At 42.6% G+C, this 19,723-nt stretch overlaps 1 protein-coding gene across 1 annotated transcript; it reads left to right on the plus strand.

The window, feature by feature from the left end:
• The first annotated feature begins 440 nt into the window (after nt 1-440).
• On the plus strand, nt 441-5,604 carry TEX36 (testis expressed 36). The gene is made up of 4 exons (XM_086466796.1): nt 441-638; nt 1,295-1,426; nt 3,970-4,050; nt 5,356-5,604. The coding sequence occupies exons 1-4, from the start codon at nt 441-443 to the stop codon at nt 5,602-5,604; spliced, it is 660 nt and encodes a 219-aa protein (XP_086322922.1).
• The last annotated feature ends 14,119 nt before the right edge of the window (nt 5,605-19,723 follow it).

Here is a 19,723-nt window from a genome sequence, read left to right on the forward strand (position 1 = left end):
TTCCCTGGCCAGCGGGCCAGGGGCACGGTGCAGATGGCATATGCGTTTCTGGCACTGCCACCCCCAAATTCCTCGAGGGACACGGTCCCCCTTGTGTTTCCCTGAGCCCCTGCGTGGGCAGCGCTTGCTGGCAGGGTGTGCTGATGGCTACATCGTGGGAAGAAAGGCAAAAAAAGCCCAGTTCTCTCCCATTTTAAGACCTACTTTTACCGACTTTGTTTCCCTTCTGCAGTCGATGGGTAGGAGCAGCGTTGCCGTTGCTTGTCTGGATGTTACCAAAACACCGTCATCACTTAGTGACGCAGTCAGGGAGGGTGTGAAGTCACAGCGGGGGTTCCCCCTGCCCCACCCTCCAGTGTGAGCAGGACAAGTGGCCCCCACGGTGCCCCAGGACCCAGGCAGAGTGGCTGGGGGGGGGGGGGGGGCGGTGGCACGGATCCATGCCCCAGGGCAGGGGGTCTCACCCCAGCGAGCTGTGTGCCAGCACCTGGGTGAGGGCTGGGCAGGAGCCCCTGTGTCCCCTACGGGGCTTTTTGATCCTTAAACTCTCCAAAAAGTGCCGAGCTAAGGGTGACTTTGTCCTTCAGCCAGAAAGGAGGTCTCTCGTTCCTGATGTTTATGAGGAAGACGTGCCCTGGGTATTCAGAGGAAGTATGCCAAAGCAAACTCCGGCAGGAATTTTTTTTTCCAGTGCTCCAACAGTGCTGGAGGTCTCTTATTTTATATTTAGCCCTAGCTGATTATCCTCTGGGAAATGCCAGCTGACGTTTGCCTCAGTTCTCACCCTCAGGAGAAGTGTGGCAGCCCTGGGCTGGGATGTCTGGGCACCCCAGGGCACCGTGACACGCGCCTGGCACGGGCTGTTCTTCAGTCCCTGAGCACGTGGCCCTAAAGTTTGGCTGAGCTGTTCCCCAGAACGTTTGTGCTTTCCAGCCTACGTTCGTACAACAGCAGGAGCAGCGTGGAAGGGGGGAGAAGACTTTATAGCATAAGTGGGTTTGGTGGGTGGATTATCGCTGTATAAACATTTTTTTGCAAGTTCCTGAAGAAAATGTTCTTGTCTGTTTTACTGATCTATACCATGAGGTCTTTATGGCAGGGGTTGTGTTGGGTGTGGGAGGCTCCTCATTTTTCTAGAAGCCACTAGGTGCTGCTGCAATCCAAATAATAAAAAATAAATAGGAAAATACTCTTTTGCCCACATTTCTGATCAGGTTTATTTGGGGTTTTTTTTTTTGGTTGTTGGCGCTTTTTTTTAAAAAAAAAATGGGTCACGATTTTCATTATTTTCTAGTTTGCTCGTGTTGGAAGATGCCAGAGTCAACCTGAGTCAGCGACAAGCGCTGCCCTGAAACAGGTCCAGGACGCAGGAGCAGCTCAACATCTCGAGGATAGATTGCCGCCAGCCTACAGAGCTCGGGAGCAGGTGAGTTCCTGTGGTGAAACAGTCAATTCAGAGCTCGTTTTCGCAAGATCTCACTTGCTAAGTTCTGAGGAAGAAGAGCACTTCCAGCAGTTGGCAAGGCGGTCGCAGCGGGCTGGCAGACTTTGTGCCTCAGGGGGTGAAATGATTGCTAGCTGTGCTGAGGAAGAACCATATTTTGCTGTTACTCAGTTATAATTTTGGATACTCCAAGTCCCGCTGTAGTTATCACTGCTTTTCAGCATCAGTTGCTTTTCCCTTTTATTAGCTGCTGTAGCTGTTCGAGACACGTTTGTGTGCCAGGATATCTCATGATTGATGTCAGTCCAAAACCTGTGTGTGAAGCCCTGGAAGGACGTTTAATGATCTGTTTTGAATTGAATGTCAGAAATTCTGTGTCTTAGGCAAAGGTTTATTTTTTTGATCTTTAAAAAGTTAGAAGCTTCCCATCTGAAACATTTTTAAGGCTTGCTTAAAAATGAGGAGATTTGGGGACAATTTTGGAAGCAAACAATACAGTATTTTAAAATCACGAGTATTTAAAATGCTACAATTTCATAAGCACGTTTTTATGTCCTGATTTTATCATCACGCTGAGCTTTGCTTTACCCACCTACTTTGTGCACAGAGCATTTTCTATTTTCATTTTCTATAAGCAGAGCAATTGCATTGAGTTCATTTCACACATTTTGCTATAATGAAGAGCAGAAATGGGCTAGGAAGGAATATTTAAAAGGGAAACTTGGGGCTAGTGAGAAGAAAAGGAGAAGATTATACTATAACGTGAGTATACATTATGTTGATATTACATATACCTCTGTGTGGAGCTTTAGCTGCTGTCTGAAAAGGAGAACCAGGTTAGCTGGGCCTTTTATCAACACCAGTGTGACTGCCCACCTGATGTTTTATGTCTTGTATTTACCAGCCCTGCACTGTTAAAAAGAATTAGTGGAATTGGTATCTGTCAAATCAAGAATTAAAATGAAGTGCCACAGATACAATCTGAGGCAGTTTGTTTATGTGACTTTTTGTAAAAGTGCTGGTAGAATTTTGGAAGCTCATTGCACGTGAAGCTGGATGTCTCTAATCTCCTTGTGTGAGGGAACTCACTGGCTGTGAGGTTAATTCATTTGCTCAGAAATACAGTGCTGTCTATTCTTATGTTACCTCTTATTTTTTACTTCATGATAGTCCTATAAATATTTTGTAATAGATTATTTTTTTACCATTTGTTAATACAGGAAATCCTCGAAGAGATGGTATTCAACATTTACCACTTGGGTTTCAATTTTCCTGCAACATATAGGCACTAGTAATAAACACAGTTCCTAAAATGTTAAGATTGACGTGTAATTGCAGTAGGATATTTTAGTAAGTCTTACATTTTACTGGCTTAGAAGGTCCTTATTTTTAAACACACATGTAAGAGTGTATCCATTGAATTTACTCATCCATTCAACTACAGTCTGGTTGAATCTGTGTAAGAAAACAAGGGAATGTGTGGCACGTACCTCAAAAAGGTAGAGAATCTGTCTGGTATACCGAATACCCGAGGATACGATCATGCAGCTGACTCCATGCAGGCAAATTCTCTGTTTGCTAGATCAGGGCTCCAGTTACATTTATCTTCAGAACTGGCTCAGATTCATTTACTCTTGAAATACATTTTTTAAATTGTGTTACATTAAAACTTGCTCTTCCGTAAGGAGGTGAATGTCATAGTTGGAAGATGAGGAATGTATTCCACAGTGTTAAAAGTAAAAATTGCCAGAGCATTTGCAGAAAAACACATAACGTTCCCAGCACGAAGCAGGAATATAATGCTCAGGGAAGAATAGAGGCAATCTAATAGTCCAGAAGAGTTTTCAGCTATTTTAATAATATTGCAATGATGTGTAAAAAACAAACTTAAAAAAAAAGTACCTATGTTAAATTACTTTTTAAATAGTTCTTTTGCAGTTGTCCTTTTTTTCTTCTAAAATCTAGTTTCATTTTAGAGACTGAATGAACGTTATGTTAAAGAATGAGACTATGAATTAGTTATGCAATTAATAGCTCCTTCACTTCCCCTGCAACAAGCAGTGTACATGACATTCAGTACATAACTCATAGATTAATTCAGTTTTGAGGTCCCTTTTGTAGTTCATTTTAATTAGCTTTAGGCTTACTAGTGAATCAAACAAGGCAACATGACATATCCTGACATATATGTAGAATTTTGCTGCTTGCAGACAGAGTGTACCATTTCTTATTTGAAAATTCCCACTTTTTTATTAATCGTGTGTATATTCAGCAAATCAAGGGAACACAAGTCCTCCTGATGATCTTGTAAAAAAAAGACCAACCCAAAATAAAATACAGAAGGTCCACATCACCCCTCTAAAATTATGTGAAGTTGAAGATTCAACATGTGAATACGACTTCTTTGTTAGAACATAGGCTGCTGTAATTTCAGCATCTGTCAGAATATAAGAACTAAGACTTGCAGACTCCAAACAAGGTGTGTGAAAATTCGTCACTTTTTTGCTGTAATGTCTATTTTTCAGAGAGCGGTGAACACCAATTTCCCATTTTCTTCTCATGACAACAGACACTGTCTACAGAATGTAGGAGAGTATTTTGATTTGGTAAGTACCCAACCCTGAGAAAAATCAAGCAAGTTCGTATCTCTCAGTCTGCCAGAGGTGAAACACAGTTGTCTTTTCTCTCCCCTGCAAAAATTACAGATGATAAAGATTGTGAGAAGAGAAAAATGTAAGCAGCAAAGAAAAACACACTTCTTGTTAGCATAGGGATGGGACTCCTCTGGGGCTGGCACAGGTATATGGCAGCACATGTGGTCACCAAGAGTGGCAGAATTCAAGCGGAACAAAACCCCCATGATCTGGCTCTGACAGGCATTTTCTAGTGGTCCTGGGGTTTATGTCTTAACAGGGTTTTGTACCCAGTTATGTGTCCTGTTAGTCTGCTGAGAGCGACTGGCCTTGTGGTGAACTCGTGTAGGGATCTCAGCCACTCATAATTCACAGCTCCACTTACTTGGTTCAAGCTCCTCTTTATCGTAAGTTTAACCAAAATCCATAGGACACCCGCAATATATCTCCAGAATGTATTATTTTCCGATCCACATCTCTTTAACATACCTGTTTAAATGTATGTTTCAGAAGCCACAACTTTGAATAGAATTTAAATGGTTTGGGGCTTTTCTGTGTTTGCAACAGTTTCATGTTTTTCCACTTTTCTTAGATTGTTGACATCTTTCTAGGCAGCAAGAGATGTAATGCAGTTCACAAGATAATGGGTAGAGGAGGAAGCAGCGATACTGAAAGTTTGGCTGACTTTGAGCTCTCTGAGACCTAGATTTTTTGGTATTCATTATTCTCTGAGTAACCTCCCTTTCTGTGCAGTTTGTGCAGTGTCTCGTAGTTTGGAGATACTGATCAACCATAATTCCAAACAAATTTCCCGCAAGCTATGGAGTGTGAAAATCAGGCTCCGTCTCTCCGTGTTTGGATACACAAGGGATAGCTTTGAAGATTCAGATTTCATGGTCTCAGTTTCTTTATTGCAGCCTCAACATAAAACTATTAACCTATTTCTCTGTTACTCTGAAGATTAATGTAGCAGTGTATAGCTAAATAACCTTGAGTGTATAGGATGCTACAGAAATGCAAAGTGTACGTGGTTTATTAGTGCTAGGAGGTGGAAGGTCAACAGATTTCCCGTTATATATGCAACCAGAGATGTGCATACAGGCAAGTCTGACAATATTATTTTTAACTTGCTAAAGATCAGCCATGAGTTCTTGAAATCACTGTGGTAACAGCTTCGTTAACTTCCCAGTGGGGTAGTGACTGTTGCAAGATTCATCTGTGAAGCTGTGACTGTAAGTCATATGTTTACATGAATTTTTCTTGCAATTTTTTTTCTAGGGTATGGGCCGGAGGAAGGTGGAACCAGAGAGACGGCAGCAGAACTCACAGAACTTCTTCCTGTGGGCTCATGAGTCAGTTCCTAGCAGCAAGGGTGGCTTAACCATTTATCAGACATCATTTGTGAAAATTCAAAATACTGAGGGCCCGTTTTGTAGGCGATATCCAAAACACCACCCAGAAAAGCGTCGCCCTTGCAAACCCGTTCCTGAGAATGAAAACAGCCTGCAGCCAAACGAGTCATCTTAATTATAAACACACCTTCGTGGCACTGACTTACCATCAGCAGAGCCTCTTCTCGAGATCTGAACTACTTGTGATTCAGATGGATGATGAAATAAGCATTTGAGTAAGGTGAATGTGGTCGTACAGCTGAGAGTTCATGGAAATCCACAATCGTAGGTTACTCTGAAGACGTACATTACTACAAAAATTTTAATGAAGAGGAGCATTATAAGGAAAAGCCTGATTGTGTGTAATTTTAGAAATACCTCTGTTAGGAGAACAGAGGTGGTGATTGTACTTGTGTTATTTGACACTGGTTGACCCTCATCTTGATACAAAAGCTCCTTCAACTTCAAAATCACCGATATGGCTGTACCTCAAGCAGCTGACAGCTGACAGTGTTGACAGAAGTGTATAAAGGAATTGGCTTCTTGAGGGTTCACCACAACAGGGAGCCAAACCCGCGTGTTCAGGTAAGAGAGAAACTTTTCTGAAAGCTTTCATGGCCGTGAAGGCAGGTTACTGGCCATCAGGGAAACCAGATAAAGAAGAAGCTGCGTATCAATCTGCTGTGCAAAATGACGTGGTGTTTGGGTGTAACACAGCAGGTGTGTCAGTGAAGAAAGAAGGGATGTGGTACACCATGTTCACGTGCCTGTGTGTGCACTTGCAACACCTGAGCGTGTGTGTGTGTGCGCGTCATTCACGGCAGTAAGGCGGCGGGGCGGGTGGAAGGCTGCATGAAGGTTTGGGGTGGGCTAAATCAGAAAAGAACTCATGGTTTTATAGTTATGTGCCCTAAAGAAGTGAATTCAGAGCCAGTCCTCCACACACCCTGCTCCCAGAATACTCACTGGCTTTAGGCTATGGAAGGCATTAGAGTCAGACCTCCAAATAATGTGTTTATCTTTTCTGGATCTTTTCCATTAATACCAATAAAGTAATAAACCAAACTGTGTGTCTTGAACTATGCTAGAAATAAGCTTGTTGCTATGCAAAATAATGTTGACTAAAAAAATTTAGACACGAGTTTATGGGATAATTTCCTTTGTTTACAAGATAGATGGAAAAATAAACCGTCAGCCCTTAGAATTCCCTGCATTGTAAGAGATGCCTTGAGAATGAGCCACGTTAAGAAATTATTTCTGTCTTTCAGTGAACAGATACACTTTTTGTGTCAGCGTGCAAGGGCTGACCTTTCTGTGTGCCATCAAAATAGATTGTACTAGAATATTTCCCCAAATGTGTAGTAATTTTATTAGCACACGCTGAAATAATAAGCTGCTTTTTTTTTTTTTTTTGATGAAGTTTCCCCTACTGAAGTTCTTGGGGTGCTGCACAATACGTAGAAAGGCAAAACATTAATGAACAGTGCAAAAACAGATAAAAAGCCAAGTAACATAGTGTTATTAAAAAGAATTATTTTTTCTCAAAGTAAAGACAGCCTGCCTGACAACTCTAGAGTCAGAATTTCCAGAGCTTTGGCCAACAATTTCATCTCCAAACTGATTCAAAGCTAAAGTGTGTGCCAATCACATGGTAAATGAAGTACCCCATGCTGTTTGGCATACTCAAGAGGGCAATCTTGGACCTCCATCAGAAGGAAGAAACACATTCTTGCTACATTGGTAATGTTTATCTGTGGTTTAGCGTTACAACTGGATATGGTGAAATAAATTGCTGTAGTTTGTTATGCCTTAAAACACCAATAGAAAGATTCCAGATTTCTTTTTTTCCCTCTTTTTTTTTTTTCCATCACATTTTGACTCCAACATGAATTTATTTATTTTTTTTAAAGTCACTGGGGATTAATTCATGTTCTCAACTGTATTGTGATAAAGATTCCAGAGGAGAAACTGGAGAGATTGTGAAACCTCTATACAAACTGGTCGGGGTTGAACAAAACAGGTGATTCCCACATATCTCATGCTCTGGCTGTGTTTCTTGGGTAAATAGCATGAGATACAATACACTGAATTTCAAAACGAATGATAAACACCCCAGATAAATTCCAGCAAGTCGTAGCCTTGCATATTTTGGATAGAAACCATCAGTTTTGTTTAATCTTGTGATAATAATGTCTCTGAGAAGAAGGCCCTATTGAGTTAAAATATTTTTGCAGTACAGGGGTTTTTTTGCTTCTTGGGGAATGGAAGAGAGGGGAGGAGGCCTGATAACTCCCCCAAAGGTTTCCTAGTTGGTGCAGGGAAGTGCTGTCGGCTGGTGGTTAATTAGAATCAGATGGGTGTAGGTAGGCTCAGCACAATGGGCATGCTAGGGGTTAACTCTGCCAAATACTGTTCTGGAGAGGTAGAGGTTCTGCTCTAGGTGGTGCTGATAAAGGTGGACTTTTTTGTACCTTGTTTTATTAAAAAAGCAACCAAACAAAACCCCTCCAAATCACCCCAGCTGAGTTTGTTGCAAAATTTCCTTGAACAGAATTATCAACAACGTGAACGCAGCCAAAACCTCTTCGCAGAAACAACAGGCTTTGTACCACAGTCCTTTTGAACGAGCAGCTGTTGTTGCCCTCTGTTCTCCTGAGCCAACAGCAGTTTAGGGACTGTCTGTACAGCTTGCTTAAGAAGGCTCTTAATTTAGAAGTGTTAATTTAGAAGTGTTTTCAGTATGTGGGCTAAATTCACAGAACTCTGGCAAAATGCATTAAAACAGTTAAACCAAGGAGCTGGGCGTACACCTGCACGTTCCTTGGGTGCAGTGAGTTGCTCCTCGCCAGCTGAACCCCACAACAGGCTGGGAGGTTGGTGATGGACATGGCTCAGCTGAAGAATGGCAACCTGGCCGCTTCCCATGCCTTGGTGGGAGACAGCTTGCTTCCCGGCTTGCATCGCTTCGGCCCTGTTGGAATATGAGCTTATGCTGTGCCTGTGTGGTTATGGCCACTTCTTTAACGTGTGTTTGTTTTTTTTTTTTCCTCTTTTTCTGCCCTGGTTGCTGATAACTAGATCTGAGAAAATGGTCTCACTCACAAGCTGCTGTCTCGTGGACCGTGCGGCCTCCTGGTAAGCTGGATGTCAGCCTTTATAGCTCTTTTCTGAAATGTTGTGACCTATGAAATGCTTTTAATAGTCATTTTGACCCTGAAAGACAAACTTTTGATGTATGATAGCCAATTGGGTTTGGTACAATAGGGGGCAAGATTTGAATTGTGCCTTTTGTTTACTTGGTGTCTAAAGAAGCTTAAAGAGACGCGTCAAGCCTGAACTGCCTGTCCTGTGGGGAGGGTTGGGTGGAAGGGGGCGGGCTGCTGCTCGTGGCGCTAGTAATTCAGTGGGGATGCAGCAGCGTGACTTCCAAGTCATCTGCTGCTAATCTAATCTCTCTGTGTTCGTAATCGAGTTACTCAGTGTAGCTGAAATGTTGTTTCTTAGCTGGTACTCTCAAGGTTAGTCTGAGGGAAGTGACTTGGCTTGGGTGTGGCACTGGAGATGAGCCCTTTTCCTTCCCTGGGCTACAGTTATGCGGTAGCAATCGGTCTAAACCCCAAACTGGGGCTGGTTTATTTACAGTGATAAAGCGTGAATAATATTAAGCTTCTGTAAATGTTCTTATACTGGTTTAACTTTTCCCTCGCTGAGCAAAATATTGGGGTAACTGGGATGGTGCTAATCTTGAACCGAAAGTATAGGCCTGTATCTAACAGAAGTGTTTATGCTGGGACAGTGGCCAGACAAAATTTCTGAAATTACGGAGAAATTTTGGATTAGGCATCCCTATCCTTAAAGTACAGTCTGCAAACTTTTTTTGTTATTCCTTAACCTCCCCCCCTGCTACATTATCTAATGAGCAAGTACGGAGACCTGTTCCACTCGGGAGTGGGAAAGGACTACATAGAGCCGCCTCATCTGAAATTCCTTGGTTTATGCCTGCCTCCCCAGCAAAGTAATGAAATAACGAGCTGTTAAAACGTTATCTCTGGAATATCTAATTAAAGGGAAGTCTATTCAACAGGGAAGTAATCCTAACTGACCTTAATTTGGATGTATGGCAATAGTGGGTGTGACTGAACCATTAAAGCACCCAATTTATGATTCAGGCAGGCAGCTGTATAGCATTTGTGAAAAGCACGTTATCAGCTTGCTCTCTTGTCTGATGGTGGTTTGTTATACTTCAGTATATCCACCTGAAAACGAAACATCTCAAATTATGTTTTCTTAAATGCGGTGAACAGAAAGAAATGGTGTTTGAAACAGGAGAGTTTTGGCCAAATAGAATCCAAGAAGTGCTGCTCGGAGGGGACCTGTGGGACATGTGTAGTCCAGCCTCCTGCTCGGGCCAGACCTTTGTCAGCGTAGGATCAGCTCAGCCCTGGCTTTGTTGATCCGAGTCTAGAAAGCCTCCAAAGAGGGAGCTTGCACAACCTCTCCTGGTGACCCGTTCCAGCACTACAGTGCAGTGCTAGACAATAATTATTTTCCCAATATCCATCCCGAACCGCCCAGTCTGCTCTTTGTGACCGCAGCCTCTCAGTGCATCATCAGGCACTACCAAAAAGCTTGGGTGCATCACCTTGGTAGTTCCTCAGGTTGTCACAGACTGGTCTTCGCCTGATCTTCACCAGACCAAACCAACCCATTTTCCTCAGCTTCTCCTCACAAGTCACGTGCCTCTGAGCGTCTTATGTTTTGCTGGATCCCTGCAGCCCAGAGCTGGTCAAGGTATTTATTCCAGGTTCAGCCTACAATACTGAGGGAATAATAACATCTCTCAGCCTGCTCATAGGAAGTGATTCTCAAAACCTTAATCTCTCCTGAAGCCAATCATCTGTTTGGACAGTCTGTAAAACAGGGTTAAAAAACCCCCGACAGCTGGCTGAGCTTGCGTTTCCTCCTCCTTTCTGAGGTTATGCAGCTAGTTCTGTGTGTAGCAAAAGTGGAAACTGTGTAGGATTTATAGAGACTTATATGTATTTGAACTCCTGTTAATCTGGTGGCAGATGCTAGAGAGACCCAAGTCCCAGAAGTCTTTGGTGGGTTCTTGAAATGCTACTTCTGGACAAGTCTGGTCTAAAGAGCCTTAGACTTGACAGCACCAAGCTCAAACCTGTATTGGGGGAAAGATTCACAAATTAATCATCCTCGTATCACCACCGTGCTTTAAACTGGAAGAATGCCCAAACACATCAAGTTCTTCAGAGGGCACATGAAGAGCAGCTATTGCCCTGTCTGTGTGTAAGAGCTTGATTATTAGAGCACCCATTTGAAAAAGGTTCTGTCCTTGCCTCTGTTCGTGCATCGCTTCAGGGAGAGGGTTATGGCTTCTTACACAGGAGTGCAAGTTTTCTTTACTTTCCTCTTCCTGGAGCTGCCTCATGTGGAATATTTAGATGTTCATTACATCAGGAAGAGAAAGTTCATGGATATACACGAGTGAACATGATGATCTAGCCCAGGGGTTGGGACACCCACCCGAGGGAGGGAGTTGCCTGCGTTGGGGTCTTTGTATGGCTCTTAAGTGGGAAGTAAACGTTAACGGAAGCAAGGACTGGAACTCGGATCTGCCTGCTCACTGGTTAGTGCCCAGACCGGTGAACTAGAGAGAACTCTGTGCTTTCATTCAAGCTCAATGTTTAACTATTTCATACAAAATGTAGCAGCTCTGGCAGAAGGGGTGTAGAGTGGTTGTTTCTCCAGACTACCTGAACCAGTTCAGAAAATCAGAAGAATCTCAGGAATACTTTATTTTTATTTTTATTTTTTCTCCTTGCTGTGGGATGTCTAGAAATAGTGACATGATGACCATAAAGCACGCCCCTAATAGCAATGAATTAATCCTTACAGCAGCCCTGTGAAGGATTTCAGTAGTGGTACTCATTTTGCAGAGGACTTAATTGTACTGAGGGTGATTGCTTAGTCAGCAGCAAAGCCAGGACTGTAAGATGGAGGAGTCCTGACTCCCAGACTTTCGCTGTCACCAGCAATTCTTCCCCTGTGCAGAGATCTGCTGTAGAGTATTTAGAGCTTTATTAGAGACCTAGGTGCCTGCCAGTGTATTATTTTAAGAAACTAATGGCTGTGTATGTGTTTTTATGTTCCCTTTCAATATTCTATGGAACGAGAGACAAATTTTGGAACTTGAAGCGTGCTACTTCTGAAACGAAAGTGGTTTTTTAAATTTCAAATGAACATCCACTCTCCCTCCCCCCCCAAAATAAAGATTGTGTTTAGATTGCCCAGAATATCTTAATACCTACAAATGGCAGTGCCTGCTATGCAAACAGACCAGCAGAAGTACCAAGTACTGTGCTCAGATGTAAATTCTTGTGGGATCAGGCTCTATAATACTAACCAGACATTCATGCCTCAAATGGCATTTTAGGCATGCATTAATGACCCTAAGCGACAGACCTTCTCATCTTATTGCTTAATTAATCAATGGCCCAGTGGCACATTGGCAGTGCTCTTTTTCAAGCTGTGCCTCCCCTCAGATGGTAATCAGATGGTATATGGCTGTATCTACTTATGGGAAAGTCAAAACCCAATATATAAAGTTTAATTTCCTGATTCCCCTGGGATATAGTGATTCTTTTTAACAATGCTTCTTCAGTTGAGTTGAAATTAAAAAACAGCATGATCAACATATTGCATAATATTTCATGGACGGAGTTAAGTACCAGGTTTAAAGACTTTTTTCAAAAAAAAAAAAAGGCAGAAAAAAGGGGACTGGGAGGGGGAAGACTGTTGATACAAAAGCAGAATGTTTTCCATCAAAAATACCTAATCCTATTTTTGTTACGGGTGTTAAATTCTACATTGTCAGCTTTTAAGCATTACTGTGAAGGTTTTCTGTGCGTGTGTGGTGTTAATTTTCATTCCAAATTAAGCTTGCTATCATTTAGAATAGAATTAACATTTAATCTTTAAAAATATTTTGTAATATGCAGTACAGTTAGGTACCATAGGAGGGCAGATGTGTTGAACAGCTTTATTCTGATATATCAGTGTTACGTTAGTGTAAGATCTCCTGTATGAATTGAATTATCGGATTTATACGGGTATCAGGGAGCTGTCAATCATGTCAGAGAAATGCAACAACTTGATTCGGACCCGAATAGTAATATGCAAGTCTCGTGGTTTCTATGGGTGTAAATATCTTTTCCCAGTTGTTCATTTTTGATGCTTAGAAAGTTCAAAGATTTTTCAATCCACAGTTACCTTGTTTTGCCTTTGAGAGTCTATAGTCTGACTACAGTTACTTATTTAATCACTGACAATATCCAGTTTAACAATTATTAAATTAAACAATTATTAAACATTTATTAAAATTAACAAAATTAGTTCCTTAGTTTACTACTTAGATTTAATTTGACTTTTCATTTTTTTAGCGTCAAGTTTCCAATATGTGCTAATTTATGCTACAGTTTTCTTTATGCTTCAAGTTAAATTCGGCCTTAAATATAAGAGAGCTTTAGCCTCTGAGTTAAATAATTCCTTACGAAATTTGAAATTCCATTCAATCCATATTTGCCTTTTCAAGTGAGCGGAAAAATGAATGAAACTTCTTTTGTTAGAGGAAGAAGTGTGTGTGTGCGCGTGTGGACTTTCAGGGTTTAGACGATCCCTTCTTGCCGAGTAATTGGGAGGGACCCTGCTACTGTGATGGGCTCCTGAGCACTTGGCTCCGTTGCTCCCGACCCCGAAGCATCACGGAAGGGAGATCCCTGCGGAGCTGTTAAGCAGAGGCTGCTCTGCAACCTGGGAGTCCTGCTTTCCTGCAGTGAATGGAGAATGAAGGCTTTCAGTGGGCAGTGCTTTTTCTTCGGAAAGTGGAGAAAAATTTCCAGCATCTTGAGCTGAAAGAGGAAGATGAACGTTTCATCTGTCACATATAACGAAGTCCCTGAAGTAGAAGAGGGCTTGTTAAGCAGTGAAGACATTAAGAGGCACAATTTCAGAGACAAATCCAGTCCTTCAGCTGCAGGAATGACCGTGTGGCAGCCCGACCCTTTCTTGCTGTTCAGCTGACCCCACTTCTTCCGAGACACGCCGAGTCTCTCTCCAAATACACCGTAGCACCTGGAGAAGTGATTCCACCAGATTTCCTGCAGCATGAAGCAGCTGGAAACTGCTGTGGAAGCAAGTGTTCTTAGGTCGTGGGGGCGTGACGCGGAAGAGTCATATTCAGCTGTCCCCAGCCCCACCAGCCCGCAGAAGGCAAACCCTACCGTGCTCTAAAAATAAGTCGTCACAGGGTGTGCTAGCAGATGGGTCAGCTCTTGCTTGCAGAAGTGGACACTTTTGTTCCATAGCCTTCTCCTACAGCACAGCTTTGGATTATCAAGTTGTCCTTAAGGAGGAAGATCCTCTTCACCTCCATCCTCGCCGTTATTCTCTGGTTGCTCTTGTATTTAAACAATCTAGATTCGGATTTTACTGCCAATGTAGCTGTCAGGAGCCAATATGGCAGCTGTCATACAGGCAAAGATCCTGCTGAGATCTGCAAGAATAACTCATGGGTTAGAACACAGGCCATCTGATAATTTTATTTATCTTGATGTGCAGGTGTCTGGTTGGATAAATTCGGAATAATCTTTGCCCACTGCCCAGTGTATGGTCTAAATGCTCGTATCTACGACAGGCGTATGACCTGGCACCACTGTGGATGTCCTCATACACTGCACATAGGGAGTCTGTCTTCACATTTTCTTTGCACTTTACTGTCTCCAGCTTTCTCTGTGTAATGAAAACCTCTCTCCCCTTTTCCTGAGTGGCCTGACTGTAAGCTAACATGCCAACATGGCTCTTTTACAAAGATGCAAAAACTTTTCTAGCCAGCTATGTTTTGCTATTTATTCCCTACTTCTCCCCACTCCCCTTTAATTCCCCCCAGTAGGATTTTTGCAATACATTTCTAGAAATACTGTATGCACTCTGACACAAAACAATATCTTCAGCAGTAATAATAAATTAGGTGCAGTGGGAATTTAAGCTTGTTCTTTTGTCCGAGGTGATATAATGGAAGTCATTCATAATGAAGAAAAAAGTAATTGTTATGCAGCATTTTTGTATTAAACATGCCTCCCCAAATTATCCAGAGTATAAAAGAGAATGTTTTTAGAGCTTTGTTACAACCATGGTTGAGCAAAATGCATGTGAATGTCCTCTTATTTGCATAAATAGGTTTTCTTAAAATACAAACCATTCGTATTGTGTTAAGCTCCCTCAAGCCTTGCTACCTCACAAGACGTAACATAGTTTTATCATTAATCAAAACAAAGCCAAAATCAATAAACATGCATAATCAGGAGTCACTGATTCCAGTATGTAAATACACTACATATTGATGAAATGTTTCTGAATCTGAAATAGTTTTACTCTTTTTTTTTTTTTTCCCTCAGAAGTCCCTGAGCCTTTTAATTTTAATATTTTATGCATTACAGTGCAAACAGTGTAAGAATGAGTTCGTGTATCGGGGATAACAAGTATAAAGATAAATGTTGGATGAATCCCCTAATAGTTTTTGTTTACTTTGTTGACTTTAAAGGCAGTTTATGCTTCTGAAAGGCTGGTAAGTACCTGACCTTTAAAGGCCCGGTCCTGCAAAAGCAGTTGCTCTGCCGTGCACTTCCCAGCTGGTACCAGAGCACGGGCAGCCGCGTCCCCGGGCCCTGTGCCAGGGCCGTTTGTTAATTAGTGAAAATCAGTTGTTCCTTCTGTGTAGGGCAATCGAAGTGGTACGTGGCAGGGGGACAGACATGTGGCTCAGTCGGGACAAGTTGGTGTCCTTGGCGTGTGGCTGATAGTGATCAGTACCTGCAGCTCCACGGAGCAAGGGCACTGTTGGGGGAACGAGCTCTGCTTCTGACGCTGGGCAAAGCTCAGCTCTTCTCCCACGCTAGCAGGTCGTGCAGATCATCACTGACACGTATTTAGTGCTGCCCTCTGTAGTGTTAAATTCCTTATCAAACATACGTACATTGTGATACAAGGAACGTTTCTGTCTGAAGATGCATCCAAAAATAAACGTTTCAACAATAATTTCATAGGTTTCAGGGGCCTTGCTGCACTACAGAACCTCTATCAGTGCATGGCTCCAATTAATGCTGCGAATTCCTTCAGTCTGAATCAAAGATTTCTAACAAGTGAGCTGTGATGGGGTAAGTCATGTCAGCAACTGCTGCTTACCTCGTTCTGAAGCTGTGCGTAGCCATAGCAAGTACAAAACACGGACCCGAGAAACAGGCACGTCGACAACCAAAGGATTAAAGTGAAACAAAATTCTATGAAGGCAAAAGAAAAAGAAGGATGAAGAAGATCAGTGAGAGAAGAGCCAGGCTGCAATTAAGTTGAAAAAGTTCCTTGTTTGCTAGTCAAATAATAAGCCGTGTCAGAGCTGTAGAATTGCCTATTCTGGCATAATTGCATCTCTTGTGTATCTGTGGGACTCTGCAAACCACAGGCACGATCCTCTATGAGAGTCATCCCCCCTGAGCTGATTTATTAGCCATGTGAAAAGTTTAAAGGTGTGATGTTTATTTTATACCCTAATAAAATAAGTGTGGCAGCGATCATAGATTAGGAAGCAGAGTTTCAAACTGTGAGAGTCTTTTAGGCTTATTAATTTGCTGTGGATGGGTTTCACCATGGGTATATCAATTTGCCAAGTCATGCTTATTTACATTTGCACCGTGCTTGTTTTCACAGCCGTGGGGTGTTAAAAAATAGAAATAAAAAGTTCCGATGCCTTTGGTGGGAATCGGCGATTACCTGAAGAGAAATAGTAGATCCAGCATGTAGCTGCACTCCTGGTTTATGGAAGCAGCCTCACGGAAGTCAACAGGATCATCTGTAGATAGATAATAGATATATATTCATACGTATGTGTTCGTGCATATAGAGAGATACCTAAGGTGGGGGGTGCAGTGAGCGCCTCAAAGTCGGTTACTGATTGACTTTTGTTTGCTACAAGGATGGTTTACACAAAACTTTGTAGTTGTTTTTTCAGTTGATTCTTCAGTGATCTGATCTGAAACTTTAAGAATAGAGTTTCATTTTCATGGGAAATGCCTTCACTGAGGAGTGCGTTTGGCAAAGGGAAGAATAAAGTTTATTGCAGCGACGGGTTGATGATCAAGAGGAGCTGACATTTCAAGCCAGAACATCTTGTAATGTTCTTCACTTAAATTGCTTTACGGCCCTGCGTGGTGCTTGGTACGCGTTTGCCCACCTCTCTGAGCCTTCCCCACGCTGCTTTTCGGAGGATGGTGGTCTCTGGCAGCGGGGTGCTCTGCCAGGGTAACTGTGTGCGCTAGAGAGGCTGCGGAGAGCGTGGCAAGATACTCCTCAGCATCCCCCTCACTACTCAATCTCCCGAACAAGCAAAAGGAGGGAGAACTGTTTATCTTTGTTTCAGCCTTCACTTACACAGTCTGAGGTAGAACTTACCCTCTAACCTTTTCTTTCCCGGTTTTGGTAATTGTAGTGCATTGCTGCTGGGCTGTAACAAGCTTACAGGGACCACGTCTGCTTCGTCCGCTGTGATTTCCTACATTGCATGCATGAGATGTGATGTTGAGGCTTCTACACATGCTTGTTGTTTATTTTAACTGTGATTTGTCATTTCGGTAGGTCTAAGGCTAATGAGTAATTGGTATGACCTGATGTACCTTGGATACAGGTTCTACATTGCATCTTTTTGTACTCAATTATTTTCAAAAAGGAAAAAGAAAAATCCATCAGCTGAACCAGGAGAAACGGACTACAAAGCCTGTCTGGTTTTGGCAAGGATGGTAGAGGAAAATACAACTGAGGCCATTTCTTTATTGCTTGTGGAAGGTATTCAAATAAATAAGAAACTAGACAGAATGAGAGTAGCGATGCGAGTGATTAATATTTTTAAAGCTCTTGGGTTTCTTTGGCTTGAACTTTCTGCACAAGGGTGGAGTATTAACATTAATCACAAGCGAGGACCTTCAGTCTCCAGGACTGTCAGCCTGGCACCTCTTCTCACTGTTGCCTTTAAAAAGGAGGGAGTGAACAAAATGACATGGTGATCTTGCAGGGACGTTGCAGAGGGGAACGAGCTGGGGGGTAAAGGGAAGCATGATCTTCTTGTTCGGGTCTGAGGGCTGTAACGTCGGTGCACGCTGCAGCTCCGCGGGGTGACTCTCCTTGGGTCTGTTAACCTCTACCTACACGGACTGCCGCTTACGTTTAGACTCGTACAATGTTTCGTGTTTTGAAAATATTTTTCACATGAGACTCCTGAAGTGCGTTGAAGAGAATAAATGGACCTGTCTCCACCCTGGAGAGGTGTAATTAACTACTTGGCAAAGATGGGATTGGAACCAAAGAAACCCCTCGCCTTCATCTCCTTACCCTGCTCTAAACATTTTCGTGGCCTTTTTTGGAAAAGTTTTGCAAAAGTAATATCAAACAGAGGACTTTTTTTCCCATGTCCTCCTCTGTTTTGTTGCGCAGTGTGGTCTGTTTTAAATAAGCTCTACAGTGCAGTCATTTAAGGAAATGAAGATATTTCATAGCACGCTTAGCATTTGCATTTGAATGTAGGCCACCCTGCTGTTTGATTAAACTGGAGTTTAAGAAAACTATAAGAATCGAGGTTCATATGCAGTGCAGTACTTCACACTCGGATTGCAAAGGTTGTTGAAGGAAAAAAAAATGGTAATATCTTTGGAAGTACATGACTAATGAGAATATATATAGCACTTCTGAGACAGCTCAAATATATAATTATTGTGAGGATTTCACAGACACATAAATATAATGATCTTCAGCTAAGTAAATTGCTACCTACCAATGAAATAAATATGGTCCCTTCAGAATTTGAAATAATTCAGTACTGTAGGTGGTGGGAAATGATTCACCTTAGCTGTTATCTCTGGAACAGTAATATAGAAATATATCTGCCAGTACTGTTACATTTACATTGTTCTTCATATCCTGTGGAGTTTGTCAGAAGATCTGTGGTCCCCGCTGATTTCCACCCCCTTATTTTGATAAGGCTCCGCACAGCATGGCTCAACAATGGGTTGGAGCAGCTAATATTGTTTACCACAGTAGGCATCTCAGCCATAATATTTTTCCAAGAAACACTGATGTGTTTAAAGGTCAGGTTGATACTGATTTGACTGCTAAACATGAATTCATTTTTCTAGGAGTAGAAGGGTGTACATGCCTTGGGATAAAGGTTAAACTGTTGTTTATGCACTGGATAGGTGGAAAACACAAGGCTTTAATACACAAATCATAATAGGGTATTCTGGTCAGTCAGGGAAATGTGGTGCTTTACATTTAAATTGAAGCTTTGAATCCACAGGCATTTTCTGACTATCACTATAGAAGAAAACATGGAAAACTTCAGTGCTTGCCTGAATGATCTAGGCTTTACAATCAGTTTAAACTTCTTTCTGAGCACAGTAGTCCAGAACTCACCCAGGTCTTTCCGCAGCACTGGTAAAATTGAATTTTCCTACCTCTGATGAGGTGCCAGAGACTGTCCCCTCCTCCTACAGTAAGAGGTGTGAAAGGAAGGAGGGAGGGAGAGATGAACAGCCCTGCAAGGTTGGATTTGCTGTTCTTGCCCGCTTTGGTGGAGGGGGAGTGATGTGGCAGTGTCTGCTTTTGCCAAAATGAAGGTCCTCCTCTACTCTTGTAGCTGCCACCTCTCCCGTTCGGGTGCCTCTTTCCATGGCAATGAAATCATTGGCCAGCTTAGCTACGGACGTTTCTGGCAGGCAGCTGTGCTAGGCACCTGGATTCGAAGGAAGATGTGACCTGTCCTGGTGGCTTCAGCGGGGCTGGCTGGGCTCCTCAGGAAGGGCAAAAGCCAGGACGTGCTCGGTTCCTGGTTTCTTAGAGGTGGCACATCAGGTGGAAGCGTAAGCGCTGAGTGCTGAGCTGTGCTCTATCTGCAGTCCCCTCTCTGCTGGATCCGTGGTGTTCTGCAGGCCGGGTGAAGGGGGTGGCACATCCCAGAGCTGAGAAGGAGCCTCCACAACGTGAGTACAAATAGAGAACACGGATACGCGTGCACATCCACGTGAGAGTCCATCTCAGCTTTCTTTCCTGGCTCCCATTTCCCAGGTACTTGTTCTTATTTAAGTATCGTCTCCTCCAGCCTCTAAGATGATATGCTGCTCTCAAGAGAGATTTTAACAAAA

The sequence above is a fragment of the Leptosomus discolor genome, chromosome 6 (genome assembly GCF_034619465.1).
Source record: "Leptosomus discolor isolate bLepDis1 chromosome 6, bLepDis1.hap2, whole genome shotgun sequence".
Lineage (NCBI taxonomy): Eukaryota > Metazoa > Chordata > Aves > Leptosomiformes > Leptosomidae > Leptosomus > Leptosomus discolor.

What these genes read in the sequence shown, in the direction of transcription:
- TEX36 (XM_086466796.1), top strand. Translation starts at nt 441, where the DNA reads ATGCCCCAGGGCAGGGGGTCTCACCCCAGCGAGCTGTGTGCCAGCACC. An exon ending in ATGAGGAAGACGTGCCCTGG is followed by an intron (nt 639 to 1,294) that starts GTATTCAGAGGA and finishes ATTATTTTCTAG; the next exon opens with TTTGCTCGTGTTGGAAGATG. An exon ending in CCTACAGAGCTCGGGAGCAG is followed by an intron (nt 1,427 to 3,969) that starts GTGAGTTCCTGT and finishes TCTATTTTTCAG; the next exon opens with AGAGCGGTGAACACCAATTT.